At 30.4% G+C, this 25,721-nt stretch overlaps 3 protein-coding genes across 4 annotated transcripts in view; all 3 read left to right on the forward strand.

Moving 5' to 3' along the window:
* The first annotated feature begins 2,688 nt into the window (after positions 1-2,688).
* The window catches only part of LOC142333968 (uncharacterized), a 111,156-nt gene continuing 88,123 nt past the window's right edge, over positions 2,689-25,721 (forward strand). Inside the window, exon 1 of one of the 2 annotated variants that reach the window (XM_075381623.1) lies at positions 2,689-3,815. The gene's annotated coding sequence lies outside the window, so the exon portion shown is untranslated. The remainder of the gene's footprint in view (positions 3,816-25,721) is intronic. The other variant, XM_075381628.1, reaches the window with a different exon arrangement.
* LOC142334004 (uncharacterized) lies at positions 11,254-24,316 on the forward strand. The gene is made up of 3 exons (XM_075381671.1): positions 11,254-11,856; positions 12,886-13,093; positions 20,800-24,316. Exons 1-3 carry the CDS (start codon positions 11,420-11,422, stop codon positions 23,974-23,976), a joined length of 3,822 nt encoding a protein of 1,273 aa, XP_075237786.1. The 5' UTR covers positions 11,254-11,419; the 3' UTR covers positions 23,977-24,316.
* LOC142333970 (uncharacterized) lies at positions 12,220-13,638 on the forward strand. Its single transcript, XM_075381629.1, has one exon. It carries the CDS (start codon positions 12,351-12,353, stop codon positions 12,858-12,860), a length of 510 nt encoding a protein of 169 aa, XP_075237744.1. The 5' UTR covers positions 12,220-12,350; the 3' UTR covers positions 12,861-13,638.

A 25,721-nucleotide genomic window follows, 5' to 3' on the forward strand; every position in this document is an offset into this window, starting at 1 on the left:
CCAAGAACATAAAATGCTGTTTTAACCAATCTTTTTTCTTTCAGAATGTATCCCAGCCAGTTAGCTTTCTTTTTTTTCTGATTAAGCTTCTATTCTTGTAAAATCTTATTATTATCTCTTCATTTTTCAGTACAATTATAATTTTCAGTAATTGTTAATTTAATATTTCAGTAAGTGTTAGGAGATAAAAAGTTGGATGTAGTGGGTGAGAAAGTCAGAGTTGGCTGATGTAAGATGTAGAATAGGCTTAATGAATGTGAAGATAGAAGGAAAATCTTGGTTAAATATTTAATTTAAGAAAATTTTAACATCTGGAAAACCATGAAAGATATAATTTACCAACAAACATAATAAACATTGCTAAAGAGAAATATAAATCTCAAGTCATTCACCCAGGAAAGTTGACCAAGAGGTTAAGATTAAATAAAGGTGTCAGATTGCACTGAGTACTATCATTTTAAATATTTCTGGTGGTAATTGATAATTTGTCGAGGTAGGCAATTGAAGATAAAAAAACTGGTAGGATTCATTCAAGAAAATTTAGGACCTCGACTTTGCTCATGAGATATGTACACTGCCACCTCATAATTTTGTTAATATGACACTGACAAAATAAATCAATTTAGAATAGGATTCCAGCTAGTACAGCTACCATATCATTAATTGAAGATAAATCAAAATCTTTGTGTATAAATTTTGCACCAGGAGATTCTGTCATAGTTACCTGATTGAAAATAATACATCACAGTAAATTATTACTCCATTGTTTTTATTAATTGGAAATAATTGTCATCAGTTATCAAAAATTAAAGTTATTTAATGTTTGTGAATGTATACACATTTTTGAACTGATTGACTACATTATGTTTTGAGATCATGCATATTGTGTATTTAATTGGTGAATTTAAAGTGATCTAGATATGAATAAGGGAAAATGTAATAATTATATTTTTTTTGGAAGAAGAGAATAATTCCTCTTCTTCAATCAGTAAAATGAATCCTCCTTACCATAGCTGTACGACTAATAACAATGATCTAACCCATGTTGATAATGCAAGAGATTTTGGATTTATTTCATTATTCATTTACAGATGTCTAGGCTTCAATAGAAGGAGGGGTCAATTTTTAAAAGGGAATATACATTAGTATACTTTTATACAGAGGGGTTGCTCTGTATACAAAATGTGATTGTATATAGCTCTGAGATTTAGAATTCATGTCATGATCAAGGCACTGCCATACAATGTGTCCAACATTGGTCTCAAATTTGCTTCAAACATTGACTCCAATGTTTATCATTGTACACTCTGCTCACCATGTGTTTAATATTGGAAACAATGCAGTCTCTTTTTCAAATACGATAGTCTTCGTAATGAAAATTATACACTGGCTTCTTACATTTTTCGTCGTCTTATAAGAAATATGATGAAGACATGAGATCATGGAGAAAACTGAATAATGAGGTTAGTAGAGGAACACTAAAAGTAAAGAAGAAATAGCCTTTTGAGACCGCTCATATGTAGAAAATTCAGAAAAAATATTTTGGTATGAACTAATGTGATAAAATGTAAAAACAGTAACATGAGATAAGTATAGGAATGGTACACACACTAAAGAAATTACCAGTAAAAATGGTAAAGTGTTATAGGAAGAGGGAAAGATATTTGAAAGGTGGAATAAGTGTATAAAGTAACAACACTGCTCAAAAGGAAGCCAAATGATCTTATAAAGGCTGGAATAAAATGAATAACCTGAAGTAGGACAAGCAAAACCAAAATTGGAAGTTTTATTAGGATCAACAGAACTGCTTAAGAATTAAATAGGATTTCAGGAGATAACAAATTTATGTAATGGGATCTACAACGATGGGATGTAGTCAGATTTTCTTGAAACAATCATGATTCCATTTCCCAAGAAGCATGGTGTTAGGTTTTAATCTTCTCTTCAGATTGGTATGTTGTTTATAACTCTATTTTCTGATTTGCTGACAAATTCTAGCCCTGTATTGCGAAATCGACAAAACTGTTGGCTCTCGACCAACGTTGTGTCTGCGACCTTGACAAAAAACTGAACAGGTTTCAACTAACCATACATCTCAGGGGTGGTCGACCTGCGACTGTACAAGACTACAACTTCATTTACTTTAATACATATCCTCCGAAGTAATATCTACGGTGATTCTGGAGGCTAAACAGAAAAAAAAAGAAAGATGAATAATGACTCAGCTGTCAACTTAACCAACGATATTTCCATTATTAAGATGAATGTTGACCGTTACACTGATATGCCATTCAGTTTATTTTTGTTTGTGAAAATTCTACCATGCAAAGTTATGTACGGCAACCATATTTATACAGTTTAACTAGTTGCACATCAACCTCTTGATAGTCGCTCGGTACTAATAACAAAATTAAACTACTGGGCTATTATCCGAATTCAAGTCCTGTCAGAATTTATTCTACCTTTAACACTTTGAATCCTAAGCCCGTGGATGTCGTGGGCTATCGACATTTTCGTAGTGACTGGAGCCAATGAAATCCACAGGCATTCGTATTTAATTCTTTTATAAATTTCATACAGATTGAATTCGTTGTTACGCTTTAACGGTGGTTCTTTAGTTCTTTTGGAATGATTCTTTTGTTTTATTCCGCACTCTGCCGGATATTTTTGAAAATCGAGTATCAAGAATAAAGTTTCCTTACATGTTTTAGTTAGATAAGATGTTTGTGCCGTAGAATTCAGTGTAAACAATGTAGTTACGTTTTTGTGTGTAATTTTTTTTTTATTCGTAAGTAAAAATAATAATTATTAGTGCATACTTTAGTGCCAAGTTATATAGTTTTCTCTCCAAATATGTATATTCACGATCTCAAAACATAGATTAATTTGTGAAACGTTACCTGAATCCCATTTTTGTGAAGATTCGGACTGTGAACCCAGGTTTTTTTTTAACCATTTGATCTCTAAATCGCCAATAGCCACATCCTTTTCTCAAAGGGAAAATTTGACAGTTAATGATGGGGTATGTGGATTTAGAGGCAGGATACGATTTCTTGTTTATGGCATAAAACTATTGCTGAATGCTGAACAGACTAATGCTGAATGTCCTATTGGAAAGAGTTGCCAAAAATAAATTTAGTAAAAAAAAAAAAAAAAAAAAAAGCTAGACAGAAACGAGTCTACATGAGAAGAAATCATCTCTTGTGTGTCAAATTGAAGACACTAGAGAAGTATTTAAGTTATCTTCAGTTCATAGAATGACAAAGTGAAGTACATATGTGCTCTTGGGGCACATGTTAGTTTTTGATTTCAAAAACAAAAAACCGTATATGATTATCAATTATAATAAAAATAAAACGGATGGATAAAAATTACCATATTATTTCATACTATCCATTCTAATGTAAGTAAATAAATGGCTGAAAAAATTATTTTTTTCATTTATTTATGAACAAAATTGCCAGTGCCTTTATTTTATCATGGGAATCACGACCATCACCCATGGGGCATAAATGTCATTTAAAAAAAATTTATTATATCAATTGGAATGTCTTTAGAATAAAAGGCAGGAGTTCTTGCACAGTAAACCACACCAACAGCAGTAAAAACAAAGACTTACTTACAGGTCATCACTTTCCTTAGAAAATACCCCAAACTGAAAAGAAAGTGCAGTCCTCAAAAGGTCTATAAAGTCTGCTCTGAAAAAACAAAGCCTCAGGGAAAGCTAGAAAAAAGGAAACTACTTGGTGGTGTTCTGAGTGTGCAGTAGCTTTTTGTATACCTGACTGTTTCAAAATTTACCACACTGAAGCTAAGTATGTTTAAAAAAGTATCACAATTTTTTATTTTCTTCATATGTATGTAACTTTTAGAACATCATAATTTTAAGTAGGTAAAATAGGTATTAATACAATATATTAAAATAAACTGCATTTTGTTCTCTTTTTAAATATGTTAATATTATTCACCTATTACAAAATTAAAACAATTTTTTTAAAACACTCAAAAAGCCCCAGGATACTGGGACCTTTCATTTTCTGTTTAGTCTTTGTAACAACCGTAAGGTATTACTTCAGAGGGTGATATGTTTGAATGTTAACCAACCACTAGATCAGCCTTGTGGGCTTAGATACAGGCACTGTGCATATCACAAATGTCAAGGATGCAGTGTTAATCATACATAACCATGATTTTGCATGATCACAACAGCTTTCATAATAGCCTTTTATATTTTAGCCTGCTTGTTAGCATTTACTTATCCTTATAGCAGAGCTTTTAACTGAAATATATATTTTTGCAACTTAATAATGTTACTTTTCAGTACATCTTCCCTTTGTTACATATTTTACCTCGTAATTGTAACTAAATATGTATTTTCTGATGTTAATTTACATTGGTGTTAATCATTTGTAATAACTACTTAGGACAGTATCATTTCTACAACTATTTGGCCTTGTTCCTTGCATATATCTCCTACTTCGTCAATCTTCAGTAATTCTACTTCCCAAATAACAAAATTCTTTTACCTCCATAATCTTTTCTCTACCTATTTTTAGATTTAGTGGTCCACCTTCTTTATTTCTGCTACATCTCATTACTTTTATTTTGTTCCTGTTTATTTTTACATAGTTCTTGCATAGGACTTCATCCATGCTGTTCATTGTTCCTTCTAAATCCATTTTACTCTCAGTTAGAATTACTATATCATCAGCAAATTGTAGTATATTTATCTTTTCAGCTTGTGCTGTTACTCCAGATCTAAATTGTTCTTTAACATCATTAACTGCTAGTTCTCTGTAAAGATTAAAAATTACCAGGGATAGGGAACAACCTTGTCAAACTCCCTTTCTTATTACGGCTTCTTTCTAATGTTCTTCAATTATTACTGTTGCTGTTTTTCCAGCAAATGTTAGCAATTTTCTTTTATCTCTGTATTTGAATCCTAATTTTTCTAAAATGCTGAACATTTTATTTCAGTCTAAGTTATTGAATGCCTTTTCTAGGTCTATAAACCCCAAGTATGTTGGTTTCTTTTCGTTAATCTTCTTTCCATTATTCATCTGAGCGCTGAAATTGCTTCCCTTGTCCCTTTACTTTTCCTGAAACCAAATTGGTCTTCTCCTAACACTTTCCTCTCAATTCTTCTGTACAGAATTCTAGTTTGCTACCCTGAGTGATAATTGTCTTTAACTGATAATCTACCAGTGTTTAAACAATAATATCACTCAAAATACTTCATTCAACCAAAAGAATACTTTTTAAAAATCTGAAAAATCTTTTTAATGTTGGTAGTCAATTTAAATACACATATGAAATTTGATGCAGTGTAGTTCAAATTTATAAGCCCTCATGACTTGAATCGATACTAACACAAGGTTATAAAATCATTCAGTACTGACTGAACACAACATTCAATGTAACAATATTTGGCAGACTGACCAAACAGACTGTGGGTGTAACAACCTTCAATATTTTCTGCATGATAAATATTATTAAATATTCTGCATGACTTTCAATATCCTTCATCAGAAAAGTGCAATCAGTGTAAGTATAGTTTGAAATGTTCTGATAACTCATAAACAACTACATTATTCATAACAGTCACTGTATTTACTTATATTTATTTATAACAGTCACTGAAGTGATCCAACCAAAATATTTTTGGTTGCTTCACCATGTTTTTTATATTTCCATATACAATGGCTGCCCAAAACAGGTATTTTTATCCCTTTCAAACTTTTAAAAACAGTTTAATTTTTTCAAACTGTACTTTTTATTTCACTTTTAGTTTTTATTCCGTTAATTAACTTTTCAATTATATTTTAATTTATTTACTTTTCATTTTTATTTGTTAAATTAGATATGTAGTAGACTAATTCTAAACCTTACTCGATACTAAAAATGAAATATCACATTTAAGAATAAAGTGTTCTTTTATTTTAGTTTTTTTAAAACACCCCCAACATCCCCGGCCACCGCCGTTAGGCTATGCGCAGGAATGTCGGAGTGTCGTGGTAGTCGACTGCCCCCCTGTCTTGCCTTTCCCGTGGCATCCCATCGGGGTCCTCTCAGTTTCATCAAGATGCAGCAGCCCTCCCTTCTGGACTTTATGTCGCACGGCCTGTACCAATATAACGGCGGTCTTTTGCCGCCTACAATGCATGTTGGCGTATTGCCAAATAATTCTTATATTAATGATATGAACGACGCTCATATACAATCCTCCGTATGTATTTGCAAAATAGATACGGAAATAGATATTAAATACAGTTTTGATTTACCGTATAATAACGAAACATACGGCCGACCTCAGGGCCAATGTCTCGGAGATAAGTCGTTCATTAAGACGTCAGCCGACATCTCCGACGCGTTCGGCTATTGGTCAAACCTGGACGGCGATAACCTTGTTACGGAGGACTATAAACTCACACGACTAGAACGTGAGAGCGTCATGCCGTCAACGTCAGATACTGTTGCAAGCTGCGTATCAGGCGATTTTGTTAATAAACAAAATGCCAAATATAGACTCAATTATATCTTAAATAATACGTTTAGTGTGACCTCAAAAGTGAAATCTGTTGTTATAAAACATTTATCGTACAGATACAGACGGTTTTAATGTTATTTTAATGTCAACAAATGATATTTGTGACATTACTACATACTTTGAGTCTTATCTGTCCGCAAAACATAACATTTATATTTAATCTGTAAATAAAATTGTGAATATTAAGGTAATTTGTATAAATAAAAGATAAATGTGTATTATCGACTAACATGTTTATTTTCAATTATACCTTACAATACATTGCGACTACATATTCTATTTAATTACAATAATTCCGATCTATCTGTAAAAAAAAGCTTAATTGTATTTTCAATATATTTAAAGCGTACGTTCGTGTCCCGTCCTTCAGTTTCCTAACATCCGCTCCCCAACATAACAGCAGTCCTACAGCCACAGGGTCGGGCTTACTACGGCATCGAGCTAAAAAGCCACATGAACGCCATTCATATTTACGCATCCTTATAAAAAAGGCACGGTCGTTCGGGAACAACTCTATTGCTTAAAACAATAAGGGATGTTTTCTCGAATCGGATGGATTCTAGGAGGATGGTTTTTAACCTGCACCTCTAACTGATCCCCGGCCATAATTTGTTTTATATCCTCATAATAGTAGAGATCGAGGCGGGCTTCATTCCAAATATTTACACGCCGTGCCAGGCCGCCCGTAAACGGAAATTGTTCGTTGCCACTGGGGCTGATAATATAACCCGGGTTTAAGAAGAACGACCCTAGAGCGTCAAAGAAATAGTTTTTAACCGAATTCGGCGGACCCAATATATATATTGTATTGCACTTGTTCAGGCCTTTATTACAAACCGTATATACGTCGTTATATACGTCGTATATACGTCGACCGATGAATCGTTGTCGAAGGGGACGGCCTCAGTGACGACTGCGGGGAATCGTCGCGGCAAGAAGAGGGTGCGGTTCCAGGAGCAGACGACGACGAGCTCAACAGAGCGTTCGAAGCAGCATACGGACGACGACCATCAAGCAGCGGCGACGAAAGCGACACCGTCGACGAAGAGGCAGAAGAAGAACCCGGCTGCGACAATAAACGACCCAGACTCATTGACGTTAGTCGCAATCAACAATTAAACAATTCATCAGTGCTACCAACACTCCTTCAACAGTGCTTCTTCCTTTGAAATATTACTTCAATAATGTAATACAAAATATATAACCTGGTTGGCAACACTGACAGACTACGAGCGCCACTGACGTTACAATGCAAGATGGCCGACCACCGCCATCTTGAATTCGTGACCTCATTCAGCCAGGCGCCCGTATCCCCATTTTCGTACTAACAGAAATGATCATATTAAAAAATATATTTTTAATCATTATGTTTAGTAAAAGGAGTGATTGTTAGGTTAAAAAATTGTAATAAATTTAAATGATGTTTTAACGCTTATAATTCACGGGCTATATGATTTTGGTGCGATTAAAACTTTCAATGCCAATAATGAGAATTGATTCTGATTGCCTGTGATGAAGTTCTGATGTGTGAACACATTCTTAATACTAGATAATTAAATGGGTAAATCTCAGAGTTGATGCTAGCATTTGTAAATCGCTGTTGGGCTCATATCCTTACACTCCCTACTTGAGTTTTGTCCCTTTTCCTTTTGATATTGACCTCAATTCTTGTCACTTGCTTCAACATATTTTACTCTTCTTGGTTCTTGAACCCGCCCATCCATATGCTGCTGTCTCATCGTGTCCAAAATATTTCCATTTTTCATTTCAGCTTATTCAACAAAATATTACAATAATACCTCCAAAGACTGCATTTACATTACATGTGCCGTGTGAGGGAAGACCTCACACTTGCACTCCAATGCAACAGTTTATATTCTCTGCTTTTGACTTCTTTACAACAAATTTTTGTTCTTCAAAGAAACTAATGTTTCTAGAAAACTATGTTTTACTAGTCATCTGGTGTTAATTCAACATCTGATATCCTTTGTAAATATATTGTTATTCTTTCTCCAATAAGAAAGCAGAGTAATGTACACAAGTTAAAATGCTGGTATTGAGGACCATTATTTTTGTTAATTTTTTTAATTTAAATTGTCTATATTGTATCCTCTGTATTTCCTCAAAATCTAAAATTATTCCAAATGAAGTGATAAGATCTTTATTGTTTTCCTGCAAGACCTTTATAAATATGATTATTTTTCTGCTTTTCATGAACCTTGACTGATTTAATATATATCCTTCGTGTGGGTAGTCCCTCATAATTGATTCCATTGTTTTGTCAATTCTTTAAACTTGTGGTTTCCACCATTCTGAACTAACTTATTTTTATTTACTGGTGGGGGACCAAGTAAGCATTTTGTATGATATATGTCAGTTTTATATATTATATGTTAGTTATTTTGATAGAGATAATAATTTTAGTAGCTTACATCCTTTTTTTTTTTTTATAAAATTAATTTATCTGCTATTATGTATCGGTTGCTTAATTTTAGGCACTTGTTATTGAATGGGCTGACAGGTTTAAAAAGTATGAAAACTCGTTTCTTGAGATTATTTCTTCTATATATTTCTGCTAGTGTAAAAGTATGCAATTTTACTGAAGATGACCAGAAATCTGCTTCACTTTTATTCACTTATATAAGTACTTGAGAATAAATACCCTCAAAGAAATGCAAAAATGAGAAAAATAAGAAAAAATTGCAGAGAAATAATGTAACGAGATGCTATCAAGTATAAGATAAGGTTCTCAGAAATTAAAATATATATTATTTTTTACAATTTTCATGCAATTATCAAAATGGAATAAGGATATTTATCGTTACAGTAATTCAGTACTGAATTATTTTATTTTTAATAATTATTTAAAAAATAAACAAATAAAATTATATATATATGCATTTTCTGCATCTGAAAAAGCATCTCAAAGAAACTGCAACATTGGGAAAACTCCCCCGGGAATGTTATTCTGGTAGACATCAATAATTGTGGTGGCTTGTTATAATATATTATATGTTATTGTATATTATATGTATATAATATACAAGCGCAGAGGGTTCAAGAGTTATGTTACAGTGTAGTATATTAAGTTCTGGTAGTTTAGTTAATAGCTCTATGGGAATTGTGAAGAAATTCAAATGCCCTGCCTTACAAAGGGACCAACTGCAAAGGGATGAGTTAACAGAAGCTGTGTTAATAAATTCAATGACGAACCAATAGGTAAAAAAATGAAAGATAAAGATGGTTGTGTACCTATTACAGTAGTTAAGTACAATGTTTGAAGCTACTAAATGGTACGGAGCTGTAGAAAGACGTATGCTACCTTTAATTTTAAGTTTGGCTGCAGCAGTCCACAAATTGCAAGGTACAACATGAAATGGAGCTGTAGTAGATTTAGGTAAAAAAGTATTTGCAAAAGGACAAGTTTATATTGCTCTAAGTCAGAAGCTTGGATGGTTTAACTTTAAGTGATTTAGATCCACGTAAAGTCCTTAATAGCCCACACAATAAAAAAGCACTTGCTAAGACGGAATGATTGGAAACCTTGTACAGAATTGAATATGTCCTACACTTCACTCATGCCATCGATATGTTGATTACTAATAATGTATCAACAGTGTGTTACAAATATTATGAAGAAATTTAGTTGTCCAACCTTAGGAGACTCCACAAAAGTTCATGTGATGCAGCATATATAGAAATACAATAATATAAGATGTAATAATTACTATGTTTATTTTTCCCGGGGTATTTGGTGCCATATTAGCCATCATCATACTTTTGTGATCAACATTGCACTGATTTGATAATAATAATAAATTTATATTCTGTTGATTTACTTTCAAAAAATATTTAACAATATGAATGTTTACGTTGTATTATCTAACATTACTTATTCTATTGTTATATTTTAATTGTAACAGTGGAATCTTTTGCATATATTTGGAGAAAAAAATGAATTATTTGATAATAAACAATTTTTACTTTTAAATCGTACATAGAATAAATTTAAATTAATAATATTTTTTATTTCATTTTTTAGATTGAAAAATCTTTAGTAAAATCAAATCAGAAGTAAAGAAGTTTCAAAAGTTTTCGAAAGAATATTAAAGATGTTTCCAGGTCCTTCAAAATATAACATAACGAACTGTTATGATAATATTGTTGAAGGAATTGTTTATGACGACGTCGATAAAGTTGTTGAAATATTGGAAAGGAATACGAATGAAATCAAAAGGATAATGACAAATTTTTAATTATATTATTTATTTTATAAGACAAAAAGTAAAGAAATGTTGATAATCTTATTAGATTATTTTGATGTTAAAAATATTTTTGATATTACCAATAATTTACCATCAATTATTACTGCTGCTATAAGGCTTGGTATGGATATCAAAATGATACAACGATTGATTGACAGAGGTGAAATATTAACAATACAGATGCAAGACATGATTCACCATTATTACAATCTGTAAAGAGTAAAAGAAATGTTAATTTCATGAAAGAAATATTAGAAATGGGTGCAGATGTTAATGAAATATGTGACCGTTTAGGAAATACAATATTGCATATAGCAGTAAGTAACTTTTGTAGCGGTGATATCGAAGTGATTAAATTGTTGATAGATTCAGGTGCAGATGTCAATCCTCAGAATTATTCCGGGGAAACACCTTTCATGAAATTTCCACTAATGTAGTGTCAAAAACAAGTAGAATTAAACAGTTCTTACATGTACTAAATTATAATCAATTCACTATAAACACAATAAATAAAATATGTAATCGTCTTCTATGTTTGGCACTGAATCAAAATAGTTGTGTTGATTGTATTACAGAAATCATTAATAATGGTGTAAACGTTAATGAAATGAGATACCTTATCCTTGATGTAAATGATAAAGCATTATTAATAGCTTTAAAGCTTAATAGAGATAAGGAAATTATATCAGCACTTATTGATAACGGTGCAGATGTTAATGCGATTGATGGACACGAATTACGTTTAGTATATGCAATAAATAACAATTATAAAGTAGAAATAATCAATAAATTGATTAATTTAGGTGCAGATGTCAATAAGTGTGATTGTGATGGAGTTACACCTTTAATGTATGCAATTAAGAATAACAGTAATGAAATTATTGGTGGATTGATTAATGCTGGAGCCGATGTAAATGCAGTAGATAAATCTGGAAGAACAATTTTACAGTATGCTGTTATATTTTGTAATAATCAAGATGTCTTTAATTTACTTATTACAAAAGGAGCTGATTTAAGTAAAATAAATGGTAAGTATGATAATTTTTGATCATTGTGGAAGTTGTGAAGAAAAGCAATCATAAATTTATGCTGAAATTATTCAAAATGGAAACAATGATAAGAAAAATGAATATGGTAAAACATTTTTAATGTTTGCAATAGAGTTAAATATGAACAAAAATATTATTTTTAATATCATACATAATGGAGCCGACATTAATGCGGCAGATAACAAAGGATATTCACCTCTAATTTATGCTATAACGTATGAGTGTGATATGGATGTCATTATTAAACTCATAGAACATGGAGCTGATGTGTATGTAATCGATAACAATGGATTAACACCTTTAAAGCGTGCTGTTCATTCCCGTATGTTTAAAGAAATAATAGAAATATTTATTGATAATTATGTGAATATAAACATTCATAATGAAAATAATAATATGCTTTTATTGTATATATTAAAAAAATGTTAATAATAATAAAGAGCATGTGAGTTTTGTGATTCAGAAAGGTGCTGATGTATAACGCCAATAATGTATGTCATATTATTTGATAAACACGTTCAGTATGGTAAAAAAAGTATTAAAACAGAAATTATGTCTACATTAATTGAAAATGGTGCCTATATAGATGCTTTAGATAAAGATGGTCGTACAGCTTTATGCCATGCATTTCAAAGGGACAATGATAATGACGATATTCTGGTTTTACTATTAGATAGTGGAGCGAGTGTTCATAAATATCTGACAAATCTTCGTGAAAGTAAAACACCTTTAATTTCTGTTTGTAATAATTTTTTAGATGTTAAAATTTTAATTGAAGTTTTATATGGTAAAGAAGATATTAATGAGAATGATGATGCAGTTCATACATCATTTTTATTTCAATTATATTGTCATCATGTTGAACTTGCCATTTTACTTATCTTTGATCATTCAGATTTAGTAAAGAAAAATAATAAACTAATTTTCCAACTAATTTTCAATACATTTCAAGTCGTCAATCGATTTATGCTGAAAAAATATTTCATTGCATTGTCTTAGATATAAACTATTTTGATTTCTATAGATCATTATTTATGGATATACATAAAAAAACATCAGTTAAAATGATGAAAACCGTTTTAGAAAAACGTGTTTTTGCAAAATTGGTTGATTGTGAATCGAATACACTACTTCATTACACTATTGGTCCTGAACTTATAAATGCATTAATTATATATGGTAATGCTGATGTTACTGCAAGAAATAATGATGGAGAAACAACATGCCACCAAGTATTTTTAGATACTGGTGGCTTTCCTCATGATGCAGCTAAATCATTTATAAAACATTTACTTTTAGTTCTTCCTTAAGAGTTGGATAGATACACTGAAGTAAAATTACAATATACTAATTTTATATATTTTGTAATGCTGAATTAATAAAGATGCAATCTATAAACATAGTAGATAATTTATCATTTTATAAATTTTGTTGTAAATTATCTAAATATGAGATGAATCCAATATCAGAATCTGATAATTTTTGTGTTTATAACGATGAGCAAATTAAACAACTATTTCCAATTTATTGTGATATAATTATTATGAAATTAAAGAAATGTAAGATCGATTTAAGTAAAAGGCAATTAATAAATGCTTTAGAGAGTTTAATTATATCAAATAGAACTATTAAATCGTATAATCCTAACAAATATGAAGCTGATTTGAATAATTGTAGTGTTGAACATTCTGATCAATTATGTGAATGTGTTTTTCTTAATTATGACATTATGTATTTTATTACTAAATATTTATATAATAAACAAATTGTTAATTTATTGCTTGCTTCATTTTAGATTTTATTTGAAATAATTATTCTGTTATGTTATGATTACAATTTGGGTAACAACTGATATTGTTGATTTATTTTATTTTTTATTGTAGATATTGATTTCAGAGGAACAACAAGATACTACTATTTCAATGTAGCTAAATTTTAGTAAAACCCGTACAATTAATGGTTTGTTTTGCTTAACTTTCTGAAACATTATTAAATTATTTGTTAAATAAGAAATATCTACTTTAGTGGCCATAAAAGTAAATATCCTCTTGTAATTTTGTGTGTAAAATAGATTGATAATGCTATTTAAAGAAAATGTCTTAATATTGTTATTATTAATAAAATATATTTTTATATTCACTTGTAACTAAAATTATTTTTACAACTACTAGAAGTTTGTTAGGACTCATTAATTAGTAAAAACAATTATTATTTTAAATAAAATGTTGTGTTTATTAACCAACTTTATATTGATCAATTTTTCGAATTGATAGCACTGTAGAACAATGATTTTGCTTTCTGAAATACTGCCACTGAAATAATTAAAATGTAACTGCTAAATGGTAAAAATCCTTAAATTCTATTCACCCTCAATTTTCAAGAAATACTTTTTTATAGGTTTTTTGTTGTAATTCATACCTGTAGTGCACACTGATGCTTCAGAAAATGTAAATAAATAATAAAAAGCAATATCGGTAATAATTAATCTTCATTATTACTAATTTTCATAATCATCTAGAGTGATAGATAAGAATAACAACATCAACTGTAAATATATCTGCTGAATGTTTCAACATGTCTTCTCAAAAGTGTACGAGTAACAGTAATGTTTTTTGTTATATTTGTTGACAATTTAGGAGGACAATAACTTCATTAATTAAGAAAGGTTATAAACTTAATTTTGGCAGTCCAGTTAGAGACAGACAAAGACAAACCATGGACTCCACATATGTGTTCAACTTCTGCAATTGAGCTAGCTTGGCTTGATGGAAAAAGAAGCTGAAAAGAATGCCTTTTACTGTGCCTCTGATTTGGAAGCAACCCAATGATCACATTTCAGAGTGTTACTTTTGTCTCACACAGGTTGCTGATCGTACATCTAAAACAAAAAAATCACATACTCCAATATTTCATCAGCTTTGAGACCTGTATCACCTGATGAAAAGGTCAATACCTATTCCAAAAAGGCCGACTGAAGATAATCTTAAAAGTGAAGGATCAGATAATTTACAAACAGATTACTGAAAATACTGAGCAACTATTTGCCACCCACCTAATGTCTCAGATGGACTGAAAGAAAGCAGAGCTCCTAGCTTCCAGACAACAGTAATGGCATCTACTATCTGGTTTTAATGGCGTCAAAACATCTGTTTACCACAATTATGAAAAACATTTACTACTGTTCGTTTCTTCGAAGGATAATATGGCCTTTTCCACAGACATTGATGGAGTTATGAAATATCTGAGAAGTGAACATAAACCAGAACAATGGCGACTGTTTATAGATGCTTCCAAGGCAATTTTGAAAGGAATTCTACTTTATACATGAAATTTGTTTCCAATTGTGCCCTGATTTCTATGCTATAAATATGATGGAGTTGTAAGGGACGATGAAAAACATTTACTTGATTTTGTGATTTATAGTACTTGCTGATGGAAGATACGTGGTGACTTAAAAGTTATAGCACTGCTTGCCAGAATGCAGTTTGGTTATACAAGGCATAAGTGTTTCCTATGTGAGGTTGATAGCAGAACAAAAAAACGTTACATTACACTGTGAAAGAATGGTTTATGTATGAACACTTTGTACCTGGAACAAAGAACATTTTACATGAACCATTTGCACATCCACATAAAACACACGTGCCTCTGCTACATATCATACTTGGTTTGATGAAAAATTATATGAAGATCATGAATCAAAAGCAAAAGGGATTCCAGTACCTGTGGGAGATTCCTAAAATTAGTGATATCAAAATCAAGGAATGTAATCTCCATTGGGCCCCAGATATGAGATCTAATGAAAGACATACATTTTGATGCGTTGCTTCAGGGAACAGAATGGGAAGCTTGGAAAACATTCAAATCTGTTGTTAATAACTTTCTTGGATAACACAAAGCACCTAATTACAAGGAGATAATTTACAATATGATTGAGGCATATAGAAATATGACGTGCAATAAGTCTTTAAAGATGCATTTTCTGCATAGCAGTGTAGACATTTTCAAAGAAGCCTTGCAAATGTTTGCGATGAATATATTGAAAGATCTCGCTAGAAAATCTAAAACATGGAACCCCATTACCAAAGAAAATGGATATTGGCAATGCTTGTAATGGTTGGCAGCTGAAAAGATACGTAATTCATCATCAACAGTGTTGTTTTTTTTTTGTTATCACCCCAAAAAAAAGTCCTTTGGACTAAGGTCTGATGATAGTGGTAGCCATTCAAGTGGCTCGTGTTGACCTATCCACCTGTAGGGTTATTACTTGTCATGAACATGAAACCCACGCACTGTTAGAGCATTGCAGGGAGGAGCTCCATCTTGTTAGAAAGAGAACTCTTCATTATCCTGCTGTAACTGTAATTGTGGAATACCAATATCCCTCAGCATGTTAAAAATGAGGTCATGGGTAATAGTTGTATGAAAAAAAACAGGCCCAATGACCCCTTCACATCAAAGGCACGCCCAAACTGTAACCCCAGGTTGATTCAATTGTTTTTCAATCATTACATGGGGGTTATCTGTTGAGTAATAGTCATAGTTATTACTACTAACAGCTCCTTACAGATTAAAATTTGCTTCATCAGACCAACAAATTTTTCGAATGATGACATCACCTTGTCTTTCTTCATTTAAAAGTATCTTGCAGAATTGTAAACGGCAATCTGGATCATCCTCCAGCATGGATTGTTAATCCATGAAGTAATCTTGGTTGATAAATTTTCAAACTTAAATGTTGCATTAGATGAAAAAGAGATCTATGGGAAATGTCTAACTCAACAGAAGCTCTCTTTTTGTTTTTTGTTGGGCTTTGAGTAAATGCTTAAGTAACTAACATTTCATTTTCCGGCCACTCTTTGACATATTACAGATGGACCCAGTTCTATCAAATTTATCGCACATCTGTAAATTAATGGTCTACTTGGTGGAGGTGTATTGAATTCAACTGTGCTTTTCTGTTGAACCTGTTCAGCATTCTCTGTCTTCCAGTATTGTTTGATTATCCACTTACATTGGTCCTTGGCAAATTACTAGCCATGATTTAAGCAATGGTGCTCTGAAAAGAAAAGAAAATAACCGTAACAGAACAAAAGAATAGAACAGTAACAGATATATATATATATATATATTAATACTGTAGATCATAATAATGATCTACTTTTGCACACACCTGTATAACAGAAATTGCCAAAACTATATTGTCCACATTTTTTGATTTTGATTAAAGTTGGTGGTTATATATTCTGAAATATAAATGAGTAAGTATTGCAAAACCATTTTCAACAACTCTTCTGATAATAATTAAATGTATGCTTAACACTGTCGTTAAACTGTTGTCCAGGGTATGGTCTCATCAAATATATGAGTGGACCATCTTTAATGTTGTACTGCATATATATATATATATATATATATATAGATATGCATGAATAGATAACCAAATTATCAAGGGTGATGTGAGGATATTGTGTTTGAATAGAAAATTGATGTAAAAGCTCAATAGACGGCAATCATTAGTCACACGAGTATTGAGGCAACATTGAGTGATCTTGGCCACACTTCTTAAGTTGATTGAATTGTAAATATACCGTAATTTGTTTTTTTTTTAAATTACAACCTCAGACATGATGACATGTATGTTATTGAGGAAAATGATAGATGAAAAGTGTTAGATTATAAAGGGGATCGAACCAAGACCAGCTGATCCAAAAGGCCAAAAGTTAAAAATTTTAATTCACTGTTATTATATTCATATTTTACTAAATTTATGTTATTTGAAATAAGTAATGCAGTGATCTTATATAAACTTAACATAATTTCATGTATTTATATATTTTTTAAAATGTATTTATTGCATATTCTGAACTGGCACCACATGGTGGAAACAGACATACAATAACTATTATGCTATTAAGGAAAATAAATAACTATTTATCAGTGCAATAATTTAGTAATGCTATCTGAACATCTAAGTATGATATTTTTCGATTTCCTTTAGGATAAATTGGTTGCTTGTAGTTATTTTTAATATCCATTTTAATGTTGTTATTTAAATTATTACTATTGTTGTAATGTAATGCACATAAGTAACATTAACTCATTAAATGGTGGCAGTGTAAACAGCTTCACATCCATTAACTACAATTGCATGATCAGGCTAACCTATAAAGGGTAAAAAGAATAAAGGGTATTGCATTATTCTAACTGTAAATGTTCAGTATATTTTTTTATTTCAGTATACCACCTACATCCCTAACAATTTGTTTTACATACTCCAAACGTGGCCTGCCTACACAATTTTTTCCTTCTACCTGTCCTTCCAATATTAAAGCGACTATTCCAGGATGCCTTAGTATGTGGCCTATAAGTCTGTCTCTTCTTTTAACTATATTTTTCCAAATGCTTCTTTCATCATCTATTTGCCGCAACACCTCTTCATTTGTCACTTTATCCAACCATCAGATTTTTAACATTCTCCTATAGCACCAGATTTCAAAAGCTTCTAATCTTTTCTTCTCAGATACTCCGATTGTCCAAGCTTTACTTCCATATAAAGCGACACTTCAAACCTATGCTTTCAAAAAATTTTTCCTGACATTTAAATTAATTTTTGATGTAAACAAATAATATTTGTGACTGAAGGCTCGTTTCGCTTGTGCTATTCGGCATTTTATATCACTCCTGCTTTGTCCATCTTTAGCAATTCTACTTCCCAAATAACAAAATTCTTCTACCTCCATAATCTTTTCTCCTCCTATTTTCACATTCATTGGTCCATCTTTGTTATTTCTAATACATTTCATTACTTTTGTTTTGTACTTGTTTATTTTCATGCCATGGTTCTTGCGTAGGACTTCATCTATGCCATTCATTGTTTCTTCTAAATCCTTTTTACTCTCGGCTAGAATTACTATATCATCAGCAAATCGTAGCATCTTTATCTTTTCACCTTGTACTGTTACTCCAAATCTAAATTTTTCTTTAACATCATTAACTGCTAGTTTCATGTAAAGATTAAAATGTAACGGGGATAGGGAAAATCCTTGTCAGACTCCCTTTCTTATTACGGCTTCTTTCTTATGTTCTTCAATTATTACTGTTGCTGTTTGGTTCCTGTACATGTTAGCAATTGTTCTTCTATCTCTGTATTTGAACCCTAATTTTTTTAAAATGCTGAACATTTTATTCCAGTCTACGTTATCGAATGCCTTTTCTAGATCTATAAATGGCAAGTATGTTGGTTTGTTTTTCAAACCCATTATTACTTTTGTTGTAATATAATGTGCATAAGTAACGTTAACTCTTTAAATGGTGGCAGTGTAAACAGTTTCACATCCATTAACTACAATTGCATGATCAGGCTAACCTATAAAGGGTAAAAAGAGTAAAGCATATTTAAAGGGTATTGCATTATTCTAACTGTAAATGTTCAGTCTAGAAAATTAAGCATATCCTTGTCCAATTTTATTAAACATAATTATAAATTAAAAAAACTGACAACAAGGTTTTTATACTTCCCTGGCATTGGTTGTTAATGTAGTTATAATGTGAAAACAATTACTTTTAAAAATTGGAATCGCTATCAAAATATGCTAAAAAGTAAGAAGCCTGCTTTTCTGTTTGTGATTATTACATCTTTTCATATATGGGTATGTAATCTATAAGTCCATTCAAGTACCACATAAGTATGATCATATATTTTGACCCTAATTCAAAAAAGTATTTAAGGAATTAATTAAGTATTTGGATAAAATTGTTTCTTCATTCTAGTGTACTTTGATGTCGGTTCAATTTTATTTTATAATTTTCTATGTCTGATTAAAATGCTATTGATGAATCACAAGAAGCTGTAAAATTGGGAAAACTCCCCTGGGAATGTTATTCCGATAGACATAAATAATTGTGGTGACCTGTTGTATAACGTACAAGTACAGAGCGTTCATAAGTTATTACAGTGTAATATATTAAGTTCTGGTAGTTTACTTAGCAGCTCTATGGGAATTTTGAAATAATTCAAATGGCCTGCCGTACGAAGGGACCAACTGGAAAGGGGTGAGTTACCAAAAGCTGTGTTAATAAATTCAATGACGAACCAATAAGTAAAAAAACAAAAGATAAAGATGGTTTTGTACCTATTACAGTAGTTAAGTACAATGTTTGAAGCTACTAAATGGTACGGAGCTGTAGAAAGACGTATGCTACCTTTAATTTTAAGTTTGGCTGCAGCAGTGCACAAATTGCAAGGTACAACATGAAATGGAGCTGAAGTAGATTTAGGGAAAAAATATTTGAAAAAGGACAAGTTTATATTGCTTTAAGTCAGAAGCTTGGATGGTTTAACTTAAAGTGATTTAGATCCACGTAAAGTCCACACAATAAAAAAGCACTTGCCGAGACGGAATGATTGGAAACCTTGTACAGAATCGAATAATGTCCTACACTTCACTCATGCCATCGATATGTTGTTTACTAATGACGTATTAACAGTGTTACAAGTATTATGAAGAAATTTAGTTGTGTAACCTTGGGATAGTCCACAAAAGTATATATATTGTGATGCACCGTATATAGAAATACAATAATATAAGATGTAATAATTACTATGTTTATTTTTCCTGGGGTATTTGGTGCTCTATTAGTCATCATCATACTTTTGTGATCAACATTGCACTGATTTGATAATAATAATAAATTTATATTCTGTTGATTTACTTTCAAAAAATATTTAACAATATGAATGATTTACGTTGTATTATCTAACATTACTTATTCTATTGTTATATTTTAATTGTAACAGTGGGATTTTTTGCATATAGTTGGAGAAAAAAATGAAATATTTTATAATAAACAATTTTTAGTTTTAAATCGTACATAGAATAAATTTGAATTATAAATATTTTTAATTTCATTTTTTAGATTGAAAAATCTTTAGTAAAATCAAATCAGAAGTAAAGAAGTTTCAAAAGTTTTCGAAAGAATATTAAAGATGTTTCCAGGTCCTTCAAAATATAACATAACGAACTGTTACGATAATATTGTTGAAGTAATCGTTTATGACGACGTCGTTAAAGTTGTTGAAATATTGGAAAGGAATACGAATGAAATCAAAATGATAATGACAAATTTTAAATTATATTATTTATTTCATAAGACAAAAAGTAAAGAAATGTTGATAATTTTATTAGATTATTTTGATGTTAAAAATATTTTTGACATTACCAATAATTTACCATCAATTATTACTGCTGCTATAAGGCTTGGTATGGATATCAAAATGATACAACGATTGATTGATAGAGGTGGAAATATTAATCATACAGATGTAAGACATGTTTCACCATTATTACAATCTATAAAGAGTAAAAGAGATGTTAATTTCATAAAAGAAATATTAGAAATGGGGGCAAATGTTAATGAAATATGTGACCGTTTAGGAAACTCAATATTACATATAGCAGTAAGTAATTTTTGTAGCGGTGATATCGAAGTGATTAAATTGTTGATAGATTCAGGTGCAGATACCAATGGTCAGAATTATTCCGGGGAAAAACCTTTCATGAAATTTCCACTGAATGCAGATGAAGATTTGTGGTTGGAACTTATAAAGAGAGGATTATACATTGATGAAAGCTCAGGAAGCTATTTGTTAAGTGATACCTTCCTAACTAATGTAGTGTCTAAAACAAGTAGAATTAAACAGTTTTTACATGTACTAAATTATAATCAATTCACTATAAACACAATGAATAAAATATGTAATCGTCTTTTATATTTGGCACTGAATCATAATAGTTGTGTTGATTGTATTACAGAAATCATTAATAATGGTGTAAACGTTAATGAAATGAGATACCTTAACCTTGATGTAAATGATAAAGCATTATTAATAGCTTTAAAGCTTAATAGAGATAAGGAAATTATATCAGCACTTATTGATAACGGTGCAGATGTTAATGCGATTGATAGATACGGATTAACACCTTTAGTATATGCAATAAATAACAATTATACGGTAGAAATAATCAATAAATTGATAAATATAGGTGCAAATGTTAATAAATGTGATTTTGATGGAGTTACACCTTTAATGTATGCAATTAAGAATAACAGTAATGAAATTATTGGTGGATTGATTAATGCAGGAGCCGATGTAAATGCAGTAGATAAATCTTGCAGAACAATTTTACTTTATGCTGTTATATATCATAATGATCAAGATGTAATTAATTTACTTATTAAAAAAGGTGCTGATTTTAGTAAAATAAATAATTGGTATGATCATTTTTGGTTCGATGTAGAAGTTGTGAAGAAAAGCAATGATAAATTTATTGCAGAAATTATTCAAATTGGAAACAATGATAAGAAAAATGAATATGGTAAAACATTTTTAATGTTTGCAATAGAGTTAAATATGAACAAAAATATTATTTTTAATATCATGCATAATGGAGCCGACATTAATGCGGCAGATAACAAAGGATATTCACCTCTAATTTATGCTATAAAGTATGAGTGTGATATCGATGTTATTATTAAACTCATAGAATATGGAGCTGATGTGAATGTAATTGATAACAATGGATTAACACCTTTAAAGCATGCTGTTCATTCCCGTATGTTTAAAGAAGTAATACAAATACTTATTGATAATGGTGTGAATATAAACATTCATAATGAAAATAATAATACACTTTTATTGTATATATTAAAAAATGTTAATAATAATAAAGAGCATGTGAGTTTTGTGATTCAGAAAGGTGCTGATGTAAATATTTGTGATAATAAAGGTTTAACACCAATAATGTATGTCATATTATTTGATAAACATTATAGATATGGTAAAAAAAGTATTAAAACAGAAATTATATCTACATTAATTGAAAATGGTGCCTATATGGATGCTATAGATAAAGATGGTCGTACAGCTTTATACCATGCATTTCAATTGGTCTATGATAATGAAGATATTCTTGTTTTACTATTAGATAGTGGAGCGAGTGTTCATAAAAATCGGACAATACTTCGTCAAACATCTTTAACATCTTTAATTTTTGTTTGTAATAATTTTTCAGATATTAAGATTTTAATTGAACTTTTATATGTTAAAGAAGATACTAATGAGAATGATGATGTATTTCATACATCATTTTTATCTCGATTATATTCTCGTCATGTTGAACTTGCCATTTTGCTTATCTTTGATCATTCAGATTTAGTAAAGAAAGATAATAAACTAATTTTCCAACTAATTTTCGATATTTTTTCAAGTCGTCAATTGATTTATGCTGAAAAAATATTTTATTGTATTGTCTTAGATATAAACCATTTCTATTTCTATAGATCATTATTTATGGATATACATAAAAAAACATCAGTTAAAATGATGAAAACCGTTTTAGAAAAACGTGTTTTTGCAAAATTGGTTGATTGTGAATCGAATACACTACTTCATTACACTAACTGTCCCGAACTTATAAATGCATTAATTATATATGGTAATGCTGATGTTGCTGCAAGAAATAATAATGGAGAAGCAACATGCCATAAAGTATTATTAGATACTGGTGACTTTCCTCATGATGCAGCTAAATCATTTATAAAACATTTACTTTTAGTTCTTCCTGAAGAGTTGGATAGATACACTGAAGTAAAATTGCAATATATTAATTTTATTAATTTTTGTAATGCTGAATTAATAAAGATGCAATCTATAAACATAGTAGATAATTTATCATTTTATAAATTTTGTTGTAAATTATCTAAATATGAGATGAATCCAATATCAGAATCTGATAATTTTTGTGTTTATAACGATGAGCAAATTAAACAACTATTTCCAATTTATTGTGATATAATTATTATGAAATTAAAGAAATGTAAGATCGATTTAAGTAAAAGGCAATTAATAAATGCTTTAGAGAGTTTAATTATATCAAATAGAACTATTAAATCGTATAATCCTAACCAATATGAAGCTGATTTGAATAATTGTAGTGTTGAACATTCTGATCAATTATGTGAATGTGTTTTTCTTAATTATGACATTATGTATTTTATTACTAAATATTTATATAATAAACAAATTGTTAATTTATTGCTTGCTTCATTTTAGATTTTATTTGAAATAATTATTCTGTTATGTTATGATTACAATTTGGGTAACAACTGATATTGTTGATTTATTTTATTTTTTATTGTAGATATTGATTTCAGAGGAACAACAAGATACTACTATTTCAATGTAGCTAAATTTTAGTAAAACCCGTACAATTAATGGTTTGTTTTGCTTAACTTTCTGAAACATTATTAAATTATTTGTTAAATAAGAAATATCTACTTTAGTGGCCATAAAAGTAAATATCCTCTTGTAATTTTGTGTGTAAAATAGATTGATAATGCTATTTAAAGAAAATGTCTTAATATTGTTATTATTAATAAAATATATTTTTATATTCACTTGTAACTAAAATTATTTTTACAACTACTAGAAGTTTGTTAGGACTCATTAATTAGTAAAAACAATTATTATTTTAAATAAAATGTTGTGTTTATTAACCAACTTTATATTGATCAATTTTTCGAATTGATAGCACTGTAGAACAATGATTTTGCTTTCTGAAATACTGCCACTGAAATAATTAAAATGTAACTGCTAAATGGTAAAAATCCTTAAATTCTATTCACCCTCAATTTTCAAGAAATACTTTTTTATAGGTTTTTTGTTGTAATTCATACCTGTAGTGCACACTGATGCTTCAGAAAATGTAAATAAATAATAAAAAGCAATATCGGTAATAATTAATCTTCATTATTACTAATTTTCATAATCATCTAGAGTGATAGATAAGAATAACAACATCAACTGTAAATATATCTGCTGAATGTTTCAACATGTCTTCTCAAAAGTGTGCGAGTAACAGTAATGTTTTTTGTTATATTTGTTGACAATTTAGGAGGACAATAACTTCATTAATTAAGAAAGGTTATAAACTTAATTTTGGCAGTCCAGTTAGAGACAGACAAAGACAAACCATGGACTCCACATATGTGTTCAACTTCTGCAACTGACCTTGGAGCTTGGCTTGCTGGAAAATAAAGCTCATTGCCTTTTACTGTCCCTCTGATTTGGAGGCAACCCCATGATCACATTTCAGAGTGTTACTTTTGTCTCACACAGGTTGCTGATCGTACATCTAAAACAAAAAACATCACATACCCCAATATTTCATCAACTTTGAGACCTGTATCACCTGATGAAAAGGTCAATACCTATTCCAAAAAGGCCGACTGAAGATAATCTTAAAAGTGAAGGATCAGATAATTTACAAACAGATTACTGAAAATACTGAGCAACTATTTGCCACCCACCTAATGTCTCAGATGGACTGAAAGAAAGCAGAGCTCCTAGCTTCCAGACTACAGTAATGGCATCTACTATCTGTTTTTAATGGCGTCAAAACATCAGTTTACCACAATTGTTGGAGACATTGATGGAGTTATGAAATATCTGAGAAGTGAACATAAACCAGAACAATGGCGACTGTTAATTGATGCTTCCAAGGCAATTTTGAAAGGAATTCTACTTTATACATGAAATTTGTTTCCAATTGTACCTGATTTCTATGCTATAAATATGATTGAGTTGTAAGGGACGATGAAAAACATTTACTTGATTTTGTGATTTATAGTACTTACTGATGGAACATATGTGGTGACTTAAAAGTTACAGCACTGCTTGCCAGAATGCAGTTTGGTTATACAAAGCATAAGTGTTTCCTATGTGAGGTTGATAGCAGAACAAAAAAAACGTTACATTACACTGTGAAAGAATGGTTTGTGTATGAACACTTTGTACCT

This window comes from Lycorma delicatula, chromosome 13 (assembly GCF_047948215.1).
Source record: "Lycorma delicatula isolate Av1 chromosome 13, ASM4794821v1, whole genome shotgun sequence".
NCBI classification, from domain to species: domain Eukaryota; kingdom Metazoa; phylum Arthropoda; class Insecta; order Hemiptera; family Fulgoridae; genus Lycorma; species Lycorma delicatula.

What these genes read in the sequence shown, in the direction of transcription:
- LOC142334004 (XM_075381671.1), top strand. Translation starts at nt 11,420, where the DNA reads ATGAGATACCTTATCCTTGATGTAAATGATAAAGCATTATTAATAGCT. An exon ending in AATGGTAAGTATGATAATTT is followed by an intron (nt 11,857 to 12,885) that starts TTGATCATTGTG and finishes TGATTTCTATAG; the next exon opens with ATCATTATTTATGGATATAC. An exon ending in GAGAAACAACATGCCACCAA is followed by an intron (nt 13,094 to 20,799) that starts GTATTTTTAGAT and finishes AATCTTTAGTAA; the next exon opens with AATCAAATCAGAAGTAAAGA.
- LOC142333970 (XM_075381629.1), top strand. Translation starts at nt 12,351, where the DNA reads ATGTATGTCATATTATTTGATAAACACGTTCAGTATGGTAAAAAAAGT.